At 46.3% G+C, this 20,000-nt stretch overlaps 1 protein-coding gene across 1 annotated transcript in view; it reads left to right on the top strand.

The window, feature by feature from the left end:
* rcan3 (regulator of calcineurin 3) overlaps window positions 1–20,000 on the top strand; it is a 47,744-nt gene that overhangs the window by 21,652 nt on the left and 6,092 nt on the right. Inside the window, 5 exon segments of the mRNA XM_048263605.1 lie at window positions 15,241–15,294; window positions 15,296–15,396; window positions 16,420–16,432; window positions 19,284–19,343; window positions 19,345–19,453. Coding sequence (XP_048119562.1) covers window positions 15,241–15,294; window positions 15,296–15,396; window positions 16,420–16,432; window positions 19,284–19,343; window positions 19,345–19,453 — 337 coding nt within the window.

Below are 20,000 nucleotides of genomic sequence, written 5' to 3'. Positions count from 1 at the left end.
AGACACAGACACAAACACACACACACAGACACACTCACACACAGACACACACAGACACACTCACACACACAAACACAGACACACTCACACACACAAACACACACACAGACACACAGGTGGACCGGATGCAGGGAGGATGGGGGTTACTGTACTGGGGCCTTTGGGAGGGTTGGCGTCTTGATAAGGCTCTGGTGTCGTAGAGGTGTTGTGCATGTGTGTGTGTGTGTGTCTGCAGACTGGAGGATGGCTGTAGGGTTCAGATTCAGGGGTAACTTTAGTAGTGCACGGGGACTCGTGTATCAGGCAGAGGAGAACAAATCCAGAGCCCACACACACACACACACACACACACACACACGCACGCACGCACGCACGCACGCACGCACGCAGGCTATAGCTCATGTTACTGTGTCCACTATAACACACGAGACACGACCAGCTTTCACATGGCTCCTCCACACACACACCAGTCACGCATACACACACAACCACACATGTACACACACACATACAACCACACACACACCACTCACGCATACACACACAACCACACACACACCACTCACGCATACACACACAACCACACACACACCACTCACCATTACACACACAACCACACACACACCACTCACGCATACACACACAACCACACATGTACACACACACACCACTCATGCATACACACACAACCACACACACACCACTCACGCATACACACACAACCACACATGTACACACACACAACCACACACAGACCATTCACGCATACACACACAACCACACATGTACACACACACACACACAACCACACACACACCACTCACGCATACACACACAACCACACACACAACCACTCATGTACATACACACAACCACACACACACCACTCACGCATACACACACAACCACACATGTACACACACACAACCACACATGTACACATACACAAGTTTACAATAAATGATCTCATTATTCACCATATGACCCTTGTAGTTAAATATTCCACTCTAATATTCCACTCTAATATTCCACTCTAATATCCCACTCTAAATGTCCTCCTCTATTTCACATCACAAAATAAAAAGTTCAACTTTCCACAAAGTAAACAATCAATATCCATTACAAAACCTTCATGGTTGCCATTACTGGCTCCTGAGCACCTTTAAACCCTTAAAGTACAGAGGGGTCATGCCGTCCAGTGACAGCAGTCAGGCCCAACGGGAAAACACAGCTCCGCAAAGCTACCACATGGTGACATGGAGTCAGTGCAACCTGCCAATTGGTTCCAACCTGTAATCAGCTGGCTCAACACAGGAACCGCAGACAACAGCACAGCACAAGAACCGCAGAACGACAGCACAGCCTGGGAACAGCAGTGTGTGTGCATTTCTGCCCAGTGGTTAGGTTTAACCTGCATTTTAGTGGACACAAACACTGACTTGGCACTTTGTACCAAAACACCACAAAAAGTGGTAAACAGTTACTGGCACACCCTACACCGGCTAGCTGACTGTACTGTAAGTCTGTGTGTGTGTGTGTGTGTGTGTGTGTGTGTGTGTCTCAGCCACCCTTTCCCCCCTCTGTGGCCAGTTGGTGTCCTGTCCTGTGGCCAGTTGGTGTCCTGTCCTGTGGTGATTGGTGTTGCTGATGGATCAATAAGGGAACGGGGCAGTTATTGACAGCTGCGTGGTGTAAATGCCGCCTCGGAACATTCCATGGTTTTCTCGACGAGCCGCCCCTTCGCAGCGTGGAGAGAAATGAATCCTATTAGCCCAGTCGGTCATGTCCAGCGTGCTTTTCCAGCGTGGAAGGGTAATCCCAACAGATCGCTCGACCCGAGTTACGCAGTGTTGCTGCAGAGGCATCCCAAATCCCAAAAGCAGGTGCTGGCTTTGGCCCAGGCTTGGCGCGGCTAATACCCTGAAACCCTGACAGAGGGTAAACAAGGCCATGTTCCCACGTTACGACACAGAGAGGGTGAGGATGGGCACAGAGAGGGGTGTATGGGCACAGAGAGGGTGAGGATGGGCACAGAGGGGGTGAGGATGGGCACAGAGGGAGGTGGAGATGGGCACAGAGAGGGTGTGTTTGGGCACAGAGAGGGTGAGGATGGGCACAGAGGGGGTGAGGATGGGCACAGAGAGGGTAAGGATGGGCACAGAGGGGGTGAGGATGGGCACAGAGAGGGTGAGGATGGGCACAGAGAGGGGTGTATGGGCACAGAGAGGGTGAGGATGGGCACAGAGAGGGTGAGGATGGGCACAGAGAGGGGTGGAGATGGGCACAGAGATGGGCGCGGGTTAGACCGCTTTAGAGTAGCCGGGTTAGACCGCTTTTTTTAAATGTTATGGAGCGGGCAACAGTTGGTAAGGACTCCATTACAGAACAGACGCTCTAGTAGCTGGTGGTAAAGACGTTGCACTGGAATGTCTGGCTGCATCTAATGTAGCAACACAGTAGCAATAGGGAAGGATGTCATAAAGGAAAGGAACCTTGACATATTGAATACAACCTCTAGCATCTGACCATAAGGATATTTAATTGTAAATATTACAGGACAGAGGGTCTAGGGAGGTTTTCTCCATATCTTACACTTCTATGTGTAGTTATTGGCTTTAGGGAAACGGGTATTGCTTTACAGCACAATTCTAATAGTTTCCAATACTTACTAGTTGGATGAACACTGTATGATTAAGTGCATAATACCAAGGCACAGTGAATGAAGTAAATATAACTTCATCCATAATTGAACTTAAAGCAGAGCCAAATTGACACACAGTCATACCCAGATCAAACACTCATTTCCCAGCCTGACGTTTGTTCATCAGAGGCATGTGAGCATGTGTATGTGTGTGTGTGTGTGTGTTTGCAGTGGAAAAGCAGGACTAAAGGGGAAGAGTGTCTGTGGGAACATGTGGGAGGTTGCTATTTGTTCACAGTACAAAGGTGTGCCAGCCTTGGGTGGGGACATGATTTGATTCATGTTTGTGTGTGTGTGTGAGAGAGAGAGAGGAGAGAGAGAGAGAGTGTGTGTGTGTGTGTGTGTGTGTACTGTATGTGACACAGCAATAACACACCACACCCCTGGTTCTAGACATCCAGACAGTGGTCTCCAGACAGAAGTTGTAGCTCTTTTAAGGGTAATTAGAAATACATCTCCACATTTAAGAGACACGTTGTTAATTATTCCGATGAGCCTGACTGCTCAGTTCCAAATCAGAACTCCTATGGGTGCTGCGACCCAGTTAGTCAGCTCCCTCGCTCTCTCTCTCTCTCACTATACATCTGTCTCTCTATCATTCCCTCACTCTCCTTCACTCTCTCTCACTATACATCTGTCTCTCTATCATTCCCTCACTCTCCTTCACTCTCTCTCACTATACATCTGTCTCTCTATAATTCCCTCACTCTCCTTCACTCTTCTCTTGCTCAATCACTCTCTCTATCTCTCACTCGATCCCTCTTTCTTTCACTTTATCTCTCTCGCTCTATCATTCTCTCTCTTTCACTCTATATCTCTCACTCTCTCTTTCTCTGTATATTTGTCATTCAACCACTCCCCTCCATGGACTTAACACCATATTGTATTGGCCAAACAACATGGAGAAAGTAATGAATAGAAAATGAAGATACAGTTTTTTATTTGTTGTCAACGTTACCGGAGAACTGCATGCTGATTGGTTTAGCTGCCTCTACAACTTAACCCATTGTTGTCTGGGCTACATAGAGGTCTTTCCTTCATAAGGTAGGCCTACCCATTTTTTTTTCTACAAAGTAGGCCTAAACATACTAAATGTTGATTATTCACATTGCTGCAAGCAAAAGGAATGAAAGCGAGCAGAAGACAATGGACATGGATGCATACGATCTCTTTCCAGAAAGCTTTGCTTGGAAAAAACATAATTAGTTACAGTTTTTCTCAGTTGCTTTGGTGCTTTTCTCATATCACTATTAACATTTGCACAGCAGTTAGTGCATTTCTCAAAACAATTAGTGAAAACTGCAAAACCTAGTGGATGACTGAGTTTATTCTCTCAGTGTTTTCCAATGCAAAAAAAGGTCAGAACTCGGTGACACTACCTGAACATGCTCAAGACAGCACTATACACTTGTACAGCCATTTGAAAACTACAGTAAAGTTACACATTGCTGTAGTTAGGAGAGTAAGTGAGTACAAGACAGTGAATACGTACGTTTCACATTTTTACTGTATATGCTCTTTGCAATTCTACAGCATTGTGACAGAATTTGATAACTAGTTCACCAATTTTGTTTGAAATGACTCAAGCAATGAAATGAAGACTATTAGTTTTATTGGGAACACCTATTCAGCATCCATAAGTATAGTTCATTTTGACTAACATGACATAAGCAAATGATAATGTTATAAAACAGCAGAGAATTGTATGAAAGCAACTGATATATGTCCAAAAGTATTTGCAATTTGTTCAGAGGAAGGAGAAATTGCTACTATGATGTGCACAAATGACTAAATGTTGTGGAGGTTAAACTAATAGTTATGAGAATTTTCATTCTGATCTGAGAAAAGCACCAAAGCGACTGAGAAAAACTGTAATCATCAGTAGCAGTCCTCTCCTCATGCTGACCGATGACTGTGGCCTGGACGGAGCCTCTCAGCACTGTTTGGCGGGTGGTGGGTTAGTGCTTGTGGATCTGGTCTCGCCAGAGGAATGCCTGGAGGTTGTGACTCTGATCCCTGGAGCAAAGCTTAACTTAACTCCTAACCCTGGAGCAAAGCTTAACTTAACTCTTAACCCTGGAGCAAAGCTTAACTTAACTCTGATCCCTGGAGCAAAGCTTAACTTAACTCCTAACCCTGGGCTGTTCCAGCAGGGACTGTCCCTGTAATTACTGCTGTGCAGGTCCCATTGGGTAAGTGTGGCTGCTGCATGTAATCTAAAATGTAAGGTTGGCCCAGATAAACCCCAAACCCCTTTCCTTTCACACAGTTCAGTTTTAATGTTGCTCATACAGTTACGCAACTCGTATATTAGCCTGGCAAATGGGCCACAGAAGTGCTCAGATGTCATATGTGCTCCATTTAGCTCAGGTCATTAATGTGGTGCAGGCTGTTTGTTTGTCTGCCTGTTTGTTTCTTGGTCTCAAGAGCTTCACACCGTTTTGATAAACACCAAGGAGTGATGACTGTTTTCCACGTCTCTTCTTTTTGCCTAAAGCTGGATTGCCTCAGATATTTTTCCTTTTTAATTGGCATGGACATTTTTAAACAGTGTCGATCAGTGGTGGTTGTGTTTGTTCTCGTAGTTTTGTATGTTAAAGGGCCCTTTCGCATTTCTCTCTACAGAGCTCCCCTGCAGCTGTGGGCTGCGTATTTCACAACCGGCTGTTTGGGCTTTTCGCTGGCTCTGCCATGATGAACATTTAAAAAATGAAATGGCTAATCGGTGCTTGAGGGGTGTTAACGGGGGATCACATTGCACGCGCTGCGCTCGCCGCTAGGTTGTTATTGGTTGAGGTAATGCCCTAAAGATTTTTGTTGTGTTTGCCGCCGAGCTAAGCTTAAAATACCTATGATTTACAGCACTTTTGTTGTGTTTGCCGCCGAGCTAAGCTCAAAATACCAATGACTCACAGCACTTTTGTTGTGTTTGCCGCCGAGCTAAGCTCAAAATACCAATGACTCACAGCGCGTGATTTACAGCTGCTTGGCGCAGCGGCAGGCCAGTTCTTCCGTGTGCAAGCCGTTAAAAATAATGGGTTTCATAAGGCAGTACTGCCGTTTGCAGGTGCAATGTGACCCCCTTTAGCTAGCTCGCACATTGAAGCGGAGCGGTGATGTGTTGGAGCGTTAGCTAGCTTGCACATTGAGGCAGAGCGGTGATGTGTTGGAGCGTTAGCTAGCTTGCACATTGAGGCAGAGCGATGATGTGTTGGAGCGTTAGCTAGCTTGCACATCAAGATGTAGCAGTGATGTGCTGGAGCGTTAGCTAGCTCGCACATTGGGACAGAGCGGTGATGTGTTGGAGCGTTAGCTAGCTTGCGCATCAAGATGTAGCGGTGATGTGTTGGAGCGTTAGCTAGCTCGCACATTGGGGCAGAGCGGTGATGTGTTGGAGCGTTAGCTAGCTTGCACATCGAGACGGAGCGGTGATGTGTTGGAGCGTTAGCTAGCTCGCACACTGTCAAAGTCAAAGTCAAAGTCTGCTTTATTGTCAATTTCTTCACATGCCCAGACATACAAAGAGATCAAAATTACGTTTTTCACTATCCCATGGTGAAGACAAGACATATTTTACCAATTAAGTCCACAGACAAACATAACATTCAAGTAAACAATAAATTAGTAAGTAAGAAGGCACATACAATGAAGAAATAAGAGCAGCAAAATTGGGTTGAAACTGTGCATATACAGTCAATATAATAGTGCAAAGTCAGGCCAATAAATGGCTGAGGTAGTTCTGTTTTGACCCTAAAGTAAGCAGGTGGCATAGTTGCAAGATTATGTAAGAGCAGCAGAAGTGTTGTGTTTTCAGGACAACAGGACAACAACAACAAGTTGCAAAGTGTGCAAAGTGTACAAGTGGAGTAGTGCAAGGCAGCCATTGTGGGTCCAAAGTCCAGGATGTGGAGAGAGCTCAGCATCCTAACAGCCTGGTGTATGAAGCTGTTGGTGAGTCTGGTGGTCGCGGGGGCGCGGGCTTCTGTACCTCTTCCCCAGAGGGGCAGTAGATCAAACAAATTGTGGCGGGGTGTCTTGCATCAATCCTGGTGTGTAAGCCCTTCTTGGTGAGGTGGGTGGTGTAAAATGTCCTTCAGGGAGGGTGAAGCACCAATAATCCTTCCAGCTGTGTTCACTATGCTGCAGGGCTTCCTGTTGTATTCAGTGCAGCTTCCGCCCCACAGCGATACAGCTGGAGGGATGTCTCAATGGTGCCTCGGTAGAGATGTGGTCATGATGGCTGGTGGAGCACTTGCTGCCTGAGTTTCATAGGAAGTTCAGAAGCCCGGCTGAAAACTTTCTTGCCAGTGATGCAGTGTTAGGTGGTCAGGAGAGGTCTTCACTGATGTGCACCCCCAGGAATTTGGTGCTGCTCACTCTGGTGATGAGACCCACCAGAGTTGTGTCGTCAGCAAATTTCACTATGTGATTGTTGCTGTAGGTTGCAGTGCAGTCATGCGTCAGCAGGGTGAAGAAAACAGCCGGACTGAGCCTTAAGGGGGCCCCATGCTCAGTGTGATGCTGCTTGAGAAATTGTTGCCAACACATACTACTTGAGGCCTCTGACAGAGGAAGTCCAGTAGCCAGTTGCAGAGGTAGGCACTGAGACAGAGCGGTGATGTATTGGAGTGTTAGCTAGCTCGCACATCAAGGCGACAAAGTGGGACGTCAGTTTGTTCCACTCTGAGTGTTTACAGGCCTTCCCTGTGCCATTCTACCAAGGAGCACAGCGACAGTAGTCTTATCACCTTCCCCCTACACTCTCATGATACTCTGATATGGGAAATAGAGCAGGATGGGCCCTGTATTAGATTTCCATTTGATGTCTGTCAAGTGAAATTAATCAGCCAGTTAATTAGTGAGGAGGAGATGAGCCCTTCTGTCTGTCACTCCATCAGATGATCCATCAATCGTTAACTGGTCTTGAATGTAATGAATGAAACTGTTAGTCCTTCCCTCTGCACACAAACATGCACACACACACAAGACACACACACACACACACACACACAAGACATACACACACACAAGACACACACACACAATACCACCCGCCATGTTTCTATTTTTGCACAGCTTCTCACACAATACAGAAAGGAAATCCCCATTAATCACCTGTGAGTGATGCATGTTTGTATTAAGAGATGAGGCCTGTGCGTGTGTGTGTGTGTGTGCGTGTGTGTGCGTGTGTGTGCGTGTGTGTGCATGTGTGTGTGTGTGTGTGTGCGTGTGTGCATGTGTGATATGTGTAATATCTGTGTGTGTGTGTGTTGCGTTGTGGTGATGTCATGCCATTTAGCAGCAGTCTACCTAGAGGCCTTTGCAGCTGAAAGTCGAGATGTCCGTGGGACGGCTCCCCAGCGCGCTCCACACTCTCCAGTAACACCTCTCAGGCCCGTTACATAAGCCAGCCCAGACACGCTCCTGTCCTGCATGTGCCCAGGCACCCAGCGCAATGCAGCGCGCTAAAGACGGACGCTCTCGCGTCCTGCATGTGCCCAGGCACCCAGCGCAATGCAGCGCCCTGAAGACGGACGCTCTCGCGTCCCGCTCACTGATGCAACAGCCCAGAATAGAGTTGAAATGGAGTAGAAATGAGTCATTTCCAACTTCCACTGATGTTATAATTAGAAGGTTTTGGAAGCGTGTGGAAGTTGCTGCATCGGTGCACATCCTCCATTGTAATGGTTATGTAACATCCTGCAGGTGAATCTCACTGTGTCCATCATGGCAGTAATTATGCATCACAGCATCTCTCTCGCTGAACGTTTCATAACACGGACCGTAACATGGGTTCTGTTGTTGTGTGTCAGAATGTGGGAGGAATGTCAGGGATGTGTCAGAGTAAGATTCTCTTAGATCTTTCGGTGAATCGAAGGAATGCCCAAACATATTTTCAGTTTTTCCATGAATAGTTTATTTTGCATTACTTGTTCTTATTTGATATCTTATTTGATGTCGATCTGCAAAATGTATAGGTCAAAACTCTAGACTTTTTTCAATATTTTTAACTACGACCAATTGAATGCCATCTTTATGCCAACTTTTCCCTTAAATAAAAGATGGTAATGTATGTACAAGCCTTTTCTTTAGTGCTTTTCACTACTTGTTTTCATTTGCATCCATATCCATTAGCAGATGCAAATTGGTGTTACTTCCAGAGCTTTATAAACGTTAAACATCTAATTGTAATCAAGTAGGATCATGAATAGCATTGACTCTAATTGTTAGCTTGTGAATTGTAAATGAATCAGATCCAATCAGGGTGGTGCCTGTGTCCACCCCTACTGTAGTGGATCGCTAGTGTTTGGTTTTCGTGATGCTGTCTCAGTATTGCGCCATCGGAGGGTTTGTGTTGATGGCTCATGTCAGGCTTGGTTTGAGGAGCGAGGCGCCCACGTACTCACCGAGGAGCACAAATATTCTCTTGTGCCTCTGGGGGGAAGGGGGGTGGACAGAGAGAGAGAGAGAGGGAGAGAAAGAGAGAGGGAGAGAAGTGGCACCTTCATCAGAAAGCATGATTCAGCAGTTCTGTTCCATCGCTCAGTGCCGGAGAGAAGAAGAGCGCTATCAGAGGAGCTTTAACTCCATTTCCCACCATGCACCAGTGTCACTGCATCACCTTCATCTCTAACGACGGCAGGTGATTGGGGGGGTGGTGTATGTGTGTGTGTGTGTGTGTGTGTGTGTGTGCGCTGTCCTGTCATGTGGTGTTTAAAGTGCTGCTTTGATGCGAGTCTCTCTTGTTCCTCATGAATAGGCTACTGCTAGCCTGGGGGAGCGGCTGTGTGCCTCGGTCTGCTCCTCTCATCCTCACAAAGCAAAGGGGAGCAGGGGGACGAGTCTAAACGCTCAGACAGCACGAATCACAAGTATCTGGAGAATTATGCTGCACAAGTGCACAGCACTGTAGCACACCATTTATACACAGTACTACTGTACTGACCAACGGTGGATCATTGCAGAACCGGGATTGAAAAGAACACACAAAGTCCAGATGATCGAGAGCTTGATTACAGAGTATTTGATTTGCTGTTGATCAAGAACTACACCTTTAAAGGCATGTTTCCAAAATCATTTTGATGGCACATAACCTCATAACATGACGAACGGCACTTCTGCCATTGTCAGGAATTCAGAGATCTCTTTCTACAGACGGCTGTCGGTGCGTTCCCTCTATATTGTATCAGAGTTATGCTCATACCTTGTAGCAAAAGACGCATATTTAGTTTGTTTATTATTGCGCTTCTCAACTCTAGGGGGACCCTGAGAGCAAATCTTTCATGCAGAAGTAAAACTGTTTTCATAGCAGTGTGGAATGGGCAGCAGGACAGGCAGGTCCTAAAGGAGCTTCACCCCATGCAGGTAGCTAAGGGAGCCCAAAGGAGCCTAAAGGAGCTTCACCCCATGCAGGTAGCTAAGGGAGCCTTAAGGAGCTTCACCCCATGCAGGTAGCTAAGGGAGCCTAAAGGAGCTTCACCCCATGCAGGTAGCTAAAGGAGCTTTACCCCATGCAGGTAGCTAAGGGAGCCTAAAGGAACTTTACCCCATGCAGGTAGCTAAGGGAGCCTAAAGGAGCTTCACCCCATGCAGGTAGCTAAGGAGGAGTCTGTCATCAGCTGGTCATCACATCTGACACCTGACCCCAATATCAAACTATTCTCCACGCAGATCACATGAGCCAAGGGACCCATCACTCGCACTGGAGTAAACCCACCAGGTCAACTAATACCACCTGCTGTCCATATGTGTGTGTGTGTGTGTGTGTGTGTGTGTTTGTCATAACCTATACCGATATTACCACAACATGCACACACGCATATGCACACACACGTGCACACGCACACGCAATGCACATACGCTCTGTCCACTTCTATCTCTCTACCTCTCACACACACACACATACACTCCGTGCCTCACATGTATGCGCGGACACACACACACACACACACACACACACAAACAACAGGGGTAGGTCACATAGACGGCGGGCGCAAAAAGCAACTCTGTCAGCGTCCGTAAGGAGACACTGCCCTCAGGAAGTCATCCTAAAGGAGTGGCCATGAATTACTGATGACCGCCGCCTCTCGGGTTTCCCCGCTCCTGACTTAAAAACAAACGGCTCATTTCATTAACCTGGCAGCCACCCATGGACCCCTGCGCCAGCACACCAATTTAGATGAATGAAACCATGAAATGGGAGTGTTTTGAAAAAGCAGCTGCTATCGGGCAGGGCAGGAAAAGACCTTTGGAAGGACACAATGTGGTGCCCAACACAAGAGGCCACTTCAGAAGAGCTTTACTTAAGATAATCTTGAGAAGGCTGAATGAAGCTCATGACTTGATTGCAGATGAAAAGGGGTCCATTAACTGCTCTGCCAAATGAATGTTGAAATATTGATGTGGCAATTGGCGTTTGGGGCGGGTGGCAACGGGGCCGGTGGTGTTGCTGGACATGGTGACGCTACTGTAATGGCAGCAGTTGACACTATGGAGGTGATGCCCGCCAGGCACGGTGGAGATTGATGTGAAATCACTAGCCCCAGTGTAAGACCCACTGAAGACTGGACCCCCTAGTGGCCACTGCGTTTACTGTAAGTGGTCCACATTACACCCTCAAGCAATCACTGACATTTTCACATACTGTAGGTGCTTTTATCCAAAGTGCCTTACAGTATGCCACCGGCGTACCTTTCCATACGTAAACGTGAAGGTCCATTCATGACCTTGCTTGACCAATTACCTTTGCATTGTTAGCAACTTTTGTGTATAAACACGCATCTGCCCGTTAACACTTAAATTGTGTGAGATACTGAACAACTAAATTTCACCAAGGGGATGAACAAGACATTTAATAGATTATATAGATTCTAGATTCTATTTACATCTATCTATCTATCTATCTATCTATCTATCTATTTATCTATCTATCTACACGTTTGATGGGATGACATAATGCCTAATAGACAGTTTTACGTATTATCCTCTGTGCTTGTGGGTGCTACAGACAGGTTAGCATTAGCGATAGCGATAATTTCAGCCCCACTCTGTGGGAGGCCAGGGCCATGCACCTGCTTTGCTCCCTCACACACCTGTGCGGCAGATACACCTGTCCCTGGCAGACTGGGTTGGGAGTTGCACAACCTCTTAAAGGAACAGCAGCTATTTCAGCGTAATAAACCGTTTAAGAAATCATTTGGATGGTTAAATGACCTGTTCGGTAAAATGGTGACTTTACCCTGGCTTAAGCGTCCCCAGGCCCGAGGAAAACCAACCTTACAACGTGAGGGCTACGCGTCCGGAAAGAGAAGTGAAACAAGAAACTTCGTTTTAGTAGTGCTTCTTACCTTATAACATCGTAACCAAACTTATATAACGGTCGTAGCTTGTAAACAAATCCATGTGCTTTATCGTTACCTTTTTCCACAGTTTGAAATAGCATAATGCACAATTTCTCCAGCAGAGGGGGAAATCCTGCCAAGTTTCCCTTTAACCGCTCAACACAACATCATTATGGCTTTTGAGTGTGTGTGTGTGTGTGTGTGTGTGTTTTACCCATTAGATTGGGAAACACACACGCACACAGTTCAGGTTGTCATGACTTTGCAAATGTTCCAGATGATGTGCGTATGTGGTTCCTCTGGGTTAGGAGCCAAACAAACGTGATGTGTGTGGTGGTGTGTTATGAAGCACTAAGCCATGTCTGCACACTAAACAAACGTGATGTGTGTGGTGGTGTGTTATGAAGCACTAAGCCATGTCTGCAGACTAGACAGCGCAGATCAACAGTCTTTAGGGACATATGCCCTAATCCTACAATGAACATACGGACATTTAAATACAATGATCTCTTCTGCCCAGGGAGGGCTATGGCCTGGTTCTGGAGAAAGGCAGTGAGAGAGGATATTACCACAGACGGAGGAGGGCTGGTCAGTGGGTTATAATCAGGACAGGTTGCCAGATATGCAGAATAGAGTCATAATCAGGACATTCTCAGGTTTGATATTACTACAGACAGAGGAGGGCTTGTAAGTGTGTGATAATCAGGACATTCTCAGGTTTGATATGACTACAGACAGAGGGCTTGTTAGTGTGTGATAATCAGGACATTCTCAGGTTTGATATGACTACAGACAGAGAGGGGCTTGTTAGTGTGTGATAATCAGGACGGTTGCCAGATCTGCAGAATAGGGTTATAATCAGGACATTCTTAGGTTCTCAGTGGTAAAGTCTCCCTGGATGTTAGTGGTTGCCAGATCTGTAGAATAACTCCCCCTCCGGCCTGCCAAGCTATATTTACAGTGAATAGGGGGATATGTGTGAACAACATGTTGTGCTATGGACCATCTGCCGTGGCTAAAGCTGTGAGTTGATTCTACAGAGAGACATTGTGACAGGAGATCACTCGTATCGTAAGCTCTCTCCCATTTAGGTAAAGCACACGTATTTGAATAGTGAGTGAATAGTGGCAAGCCATTTGCACATTTTTTAAGCATGTTTTATAGGCAGCTAGTTCTGTTATCTGTTAGTCATATTGGGAAGTCATATAGTGACACCATAGGACGTGGAGTTCTATTGCTGTGGTGGTCGCACCATAGAAAGTGGACTCATAGTGGCTGTTCATGTGGTGCACCATAGAAAGCAGACTCTCATAGTGGCTGTTCATAGTGTCTGTTCATGTGGCTCCACCATAGAAAGCGGACTCATAGTGTCTGTTCATGTGGCTCCACCATAGAAAGCGGACTCATAGTGTCTGTTCATGTGGCTCCACCATAGAAAGCGGACTCTCCTAGTGGCTGTTCAGACTCATGGTGATTACTTTGTCATCCGTCTCCGTAGCGGTGGCTCCTGGGAAGACACAGTGGGAAGTGAAGCTATGATGCCCGTTCAACACACACACACACACACACACACACACACACACACACACACACACACACACACACACACACACACACACACACACACACCTCCTGAGCAGACACAGTTGGGAAGTGAAGCCATGATGCCCGTTCATGTGCACTGACCATAGAGCGTAGGCTCGGCGTGGACACTCGAGTTGGCTTACTACAGATTGAACAGACACAGACACGCTGAAGCACGCACACACATACACACACACACACACACACACCGCCACTGACATGGGCACTTGAGGTGGCCCTCTACAGAATGAACAGATGAACACACACACACACACACACACAACACACACACACACTCGTAGTGTCATGGGCACTCAAGTTGGCCCACCACAGAAAGGCAGGAGAGCCATAGTGGGCAGTCGTGTGGTCACACGACGGAAACTAGAGCCATCATTGCTGCCGCTCGTGTGGTCACACCTGTCCCTGAGATGCCCTCCTGTGGTCTCACACACACACACACACACCTGTCCCTGAGATGGCCTCCTGTTCTGGGTAAATGGGGGCGGATAAGTGCCCCAGATGGCACCGGGGGACGCGGGCAGAACCTGACCCGGTCACTCTGACCCAAATCCGCGCCACTGCAGGGCCGACCCGGTTCCACTCCTGCGGGGCAGTTGAGGCGGTCAGTTGGAGTTTAAACTGGGCTTCGCCCTCCGTTCCACCAGACGGAGCGGAGCTGGACCATGTGGTCAGCACTGAGCGTGCCCAGAGAGGTGTGTAGCGGCGTACGAGCCCAGTTTCAGGGCAGAGTTACGTTTGTGCGACTCATCTGTAGTCCACCAACACAAAGAGAACTACACGAGGACTTAAAGAATGTAGAATGAGAATGCTTATAGAATTAGAATACTGGCTGGCACTGAGTGACCTCAACAGAAGAAGTCCAGAATTGTAGCTGTTAGGTAGTCTTGCCTGGTAACAAACAAGCTCTCTGGTAGTGAATATTCAACTGTCTCATAGCAACAGAGCTCTTAAAGTTCTTAATTTAGTAAATATGATATTCATGGATTTACAAGTGCATTTAATAAGCTAGATTTAACAGTGTTGTAGAGCTTGGATTCGCTTGGCTTATTAGCATGCTGTGTGTATGGCATGAGCAGCCCTTCATTGTCCTAGCGGTTGGTTGTGTGATGTGTGTGTGTGCATGCTAATGTGTCTGTGTGTGTGTGTGTGTGTGTGTGTGTGTGTGTGTGTGTGTGTGTGCCTCTCAGTTTACAGCCAGAGTGCGCTATAAGCAAACGGAGGTCACATTGGTTATGGAGAGCGATGGACACACCTCACATTTCACCCCCCTGTCCTTCCCTCACACTGAAAAATCGACTGATCTCCCAGGACATAATAACACAGGACCTCTGGCATCAGGCCAAGCGCGGTCACCTGCCATCATGGCTCTAAAGCAGCAGCATAACCCGCCATCATGGCTCTAAAGCCCCATAACCCGCCATCACGGCTCTAAAGCAGCAGCATAACCCGCCATCATGGCTCTTGACCTACAGTAGCAAGTCCCCATTTCCTGGCCCACTCTCTTCTCAGATGAGTGTAGAGAGACTGTCCCCTGATGTGTGTGTTCTCTCGCTGTCCCACTGATGTGTGTGTTCTCTCGTTGTCCCTGCACAGGAGCGCTTCGAGGCTCTGTTCCGTATCTACGATGAGCAGACGTCCTTCCAGACAAACCAAGAGCCTGACGGTCCGGATCAGCTTGAAGACCGAGGCGGCCGTGACGCTCGGCATTGAGCTGCACGAGTCCGAGTTCAACGGAGCCCAACTCAAGTTTCTATTGCACAGGACACACATAATAATTTTTATTAATAAATACACACACACACACCTTTACTAATAAACACACACACACCTTTACTAATAAACACACACACACCTTTACTAATAAATACATATAATAATTTTTATTAATAAATACACACACACACACTTCACACAGAGGAACAGGTGGACACACACACACTTCACACAGAGGAACAGGTGGACACACACACACCTTTACTAATAAACACACACACACCTTTACTAATAAACACACACACACTTCACACAGGTGGACACACACACACCTTTACTAATAAACACACACACACTTCACACAGAGGAACAGGTGGACACACACACATTTACTAATAAACACACACACACCTTTACTAATAAACACACACACACACTTCACACAGAGGAACAGGTGAATACACACACACTTCACACAGAGGAACAGGTGGACACACACACACCTTTACTAATAAACACACACACACACACTTCACACAGAGGAACAGGTGAATACACACACACTTCACACAGAGGAACAGGTGGACACACACACACCTTTACTAATAAACACACACACACACCTTTACTATAAACACACACACACCTTTACTAATAAACACACACACACTTCACACAGAGGAACAGGTGAATACACACACACTTCACACAGAGGAACAGGTGGACACACACACCTTACTATAAACACACACACACACTTCACACAGAGGAACAGGTGGACACACACACACTTCACACAGAGGAACAGGTGGACACACACACCTTTACTAATAAACACACACACCTTTACTAATAAACACACACACACCTTTACTAATAAACACACACACACTTCGCACAGAGGAACACACACACACCTTTACTAATAAACACACACACACACACACTTCACACAGAGGAACAGGTGGACACACACACACTTCACACAGAGGAACAGGTGGACACACACACCTTTACTAATAAACACACACACACCTTTACTAATAAACACACACACACATACTTCGCACAGGTGGACACACACACCTTTACTAATAAACACACACACACTTCACACAGAGGAACAGGTGGACACACACACACCTTTACTAATAAACACACACACTTCACACAGAGGAACAGGTGAATACACACACACTTCACACAGAGGAACAGGTGGACACACACACACACCTTTACTAATAAACACACACACACACACTTCACACAGAGGAACAGGTGAATACACACACACTTCACACAGAGGAACAGGTGGACACACACACACCTTTACTAATAAACACACACACACCTTTACTATAAACACACACACACCTTTACTAATAAACACACACACACTTCACACAGAGGAACAGGTGAATACACACACACTTCACACAGAGGAACAGGTGGACACAAACACACCTTTACTAATAAACACACACACACACACACTTCACACAGAGGAACAGGTGAATACACACACACTTCACACAGAGGAACAGGTGGACACACACACACCTTTACTAATAAACACACACACACACCTTTACTAATAAACACGCACACACTTCGCACAGGTGGACACACACACCTTTACTAATAAACACACACACACTTCACACAGAGGAACAGGTGGACACACACACACCTTTACTAATAAACACACACACACACCTTTACTATAAACACACACACACCTTTACTAATAAACACACACACACTTCACACAGAGGAACAGGTGGACACACACACACCTTTACTAATAAACACACACACACACACTTCACACAGAGGAACAGGTGGACACACACACACCTTTACTAATAAACACACACACACACCTTTACTATAAACACACACACACCTTTACTAATAAACACACACACACTTCGCACAGGTGGACACACACACACCTTTACTATAAACACACACACACCTTTACTAATAAACACACACACACCTTTACTAATAAACACACACACACTTCACACAGAGGAACAGGTGGACACACACACACCTTTACTAATAAACACACACACACACTTCACACAGAGGAACAGGTGAATACACACACACTTCACACAGAGGAACAGGTGGACACACACACACCTTTACTAATAAACACACACACACCTTTACTAATAAACACACACACACTTCGCACAGGTGGACACACACCTTTACTAATAAACACACACACCTTTACTAATAAACACACACACACACTTCACACAGAGGAACAGGTGGACACACACACACCTTTACTAATAAACACACACACACACCTTTACTATAAACACACACATACTTCACACAGAGGAACAGGTGGACACACACACACCTTTACTAATAAACACACACACACACCTTTACTAATAAACACACACACACTTCGCACAGAGGAACGAACACACACACACCTTTACTAATAAACACACACACACTTCACACAGAGGAACAGGTGGACACACACACACCTTTACTACAGTAATAAACACACACACACTTCGCACAGAGGAACGAACACACACACACCTTTACTAATAAACACACACACACTTCACACAGAGGAACAGGGGAACACACACACACCTTTACTAATAAACACACACACACACTTCGCACAGAGGAACAGGTGAACACACACACACCTTTACTAATAAACACACACACAGTTTGCACAGACGAACAGGGGAACTCACACACATGCACGCACAGGAACACACAACTTTACTAATAAACACACACATGCACGCACAGGAGCACACAACTTTACTAATAAACACACACACTCACACGTACAGATTCACACAAACCCCACATACACAAGCTTCCGGACACGATGTGTCCGTACACACTACACATACACATAGGAACACACAAAAACATACATACACATAAAAGTGTAGCCTACACACACACACACACCCAAAGACATTAGCATGCACACACACATACTTCTTCCAGATGGGGAGATGATGGATGGTGACAGGCTTGATCAAACATTAAGATCTATTTAGCAGATGTTTCCACAGTACAGAGGAAATGTTCCTCTCTGATATTAGCTCTAGTGCTAAAAGGAATCATAACAGTGCACACTAGCACATGTGCACACACACACATACAAACAAACACACACACACACACACACACACAATAGTGCATGTGCACACACACATGCGTGTCTGCACACACACATACATACACACACACACATACATACATACACACACACACTAGCGCATGTGCACACACACATACATACACACACACACATATATACATACACAGACATGCGCGTCTGCACACACACATACATACACACACACACCACACACACACTAGCTTATGTGCACACACAAATACATACACACACACAAAGTTTACTTGGGTGAGAAGAAGGTACCACCATATCTAATATGAGCACAGTCCCTAAGGGTTGGCACAGCAAGGGGCAAACACACACACACACACACGGACACACACGGACACACACATGTCAAATAGGTCCTGCTGCTCTCTCAGCTCAGAGGGACTCACCCTCACTATACCATCAATACACTCAGATACAGCACACACACAGGCAGAAAGCGACCTTAGGGAACAGTACTACACTTTTCTCATACAAAGAATATTTTTGTTATAAAAGGTAATTGTTTTAAAAAGGTGATTGTTCTAAAAGGTAATTGTTATAAAAGGTAATTGTTCTAAAAGGTAATTGTTATAAAAGGTAATTGTTATAAAAGGTAATTGTTTAAAACAAGTAGCTCCACAACCGAGTGAGAGTGAAGACATACAAGAGACCAACAACATGATCCCAACATGCCGTGTGTGTGTGTGTGTGTGCGTGCGTGCGTGCGTGCGTGTGTGCGTGACCACAGGTGCAGAACTCAGGTGAGGAGGTGGACAAGTCGTTCCTGGCGCCGCCCCAGCCCGTGGGAAACCCAGTTCCTGATCTCCCCGGCCTCCCGGTGCGGCCCTGGGCCTGAAAGCGGAGCGCCGCCTATCATCAACTACGACCTGCTCTGCGCCGTCGCCAAACTCGGCCCAGGTGAGGCCCAGAGAGAGGGAGGGAGGGAGGGAGAGAAAGAGAAGAGGGGGAGAGAGAGAGAAAGGGAGGGAGAGAGAGAGAGAGAAAAGGGGGGGTGAGAAAGACAGAGAGAGAGAGGCAACACACAGTGAAATTCCACCCAATGTACACATTTATACACACTCATACACACAGATACAATGTACACATTTATACACTCATACACACAGATGCACAAATGTGAGCTTATAGATGTGTACCTACACACACACACACACATGCACATTATCAACATCATAACACACCCAAGACCACAGACATTGATACGTTGATTAAAGCATGTGTCTTTGCCAGGGTTAAAGAACCTTTTTGGTACTTTTTTTATTTGATATGGAGTAGATCTGATATTCTAATCCGTCCCATGGAAGGCGTGGCGCGCCGCTCAGTAAGTCCTGCAGCATTCAGTGATCTGATTGGTTCCTAGTCCGTCCCATGGAAGGCGTGGCGTGCTGCGTGGCGCTCAGTGTTTCTTTCCACAACATCAGATTTCATCAGAATCCCTGTTCTG

This window comes from Alosa alosa, chromosome 1, assembly GCF_017589495.1.
Source record: "Alosa alosa isolate M-15738 ecotype Scorff River chromosome 1, AALO_Geno_1.1, whole genome shotgun sequence".
NCBI lineage: Eukaryota > Metazoa > Chordata > Actinopteri > Clupeiformes > Clupeidae > Alosa > Alosa alosa.
Note: the sequence above shows the minus strand (reverse complement) of the source record. Positions and strands in the feature narration are given on the sequence as shown.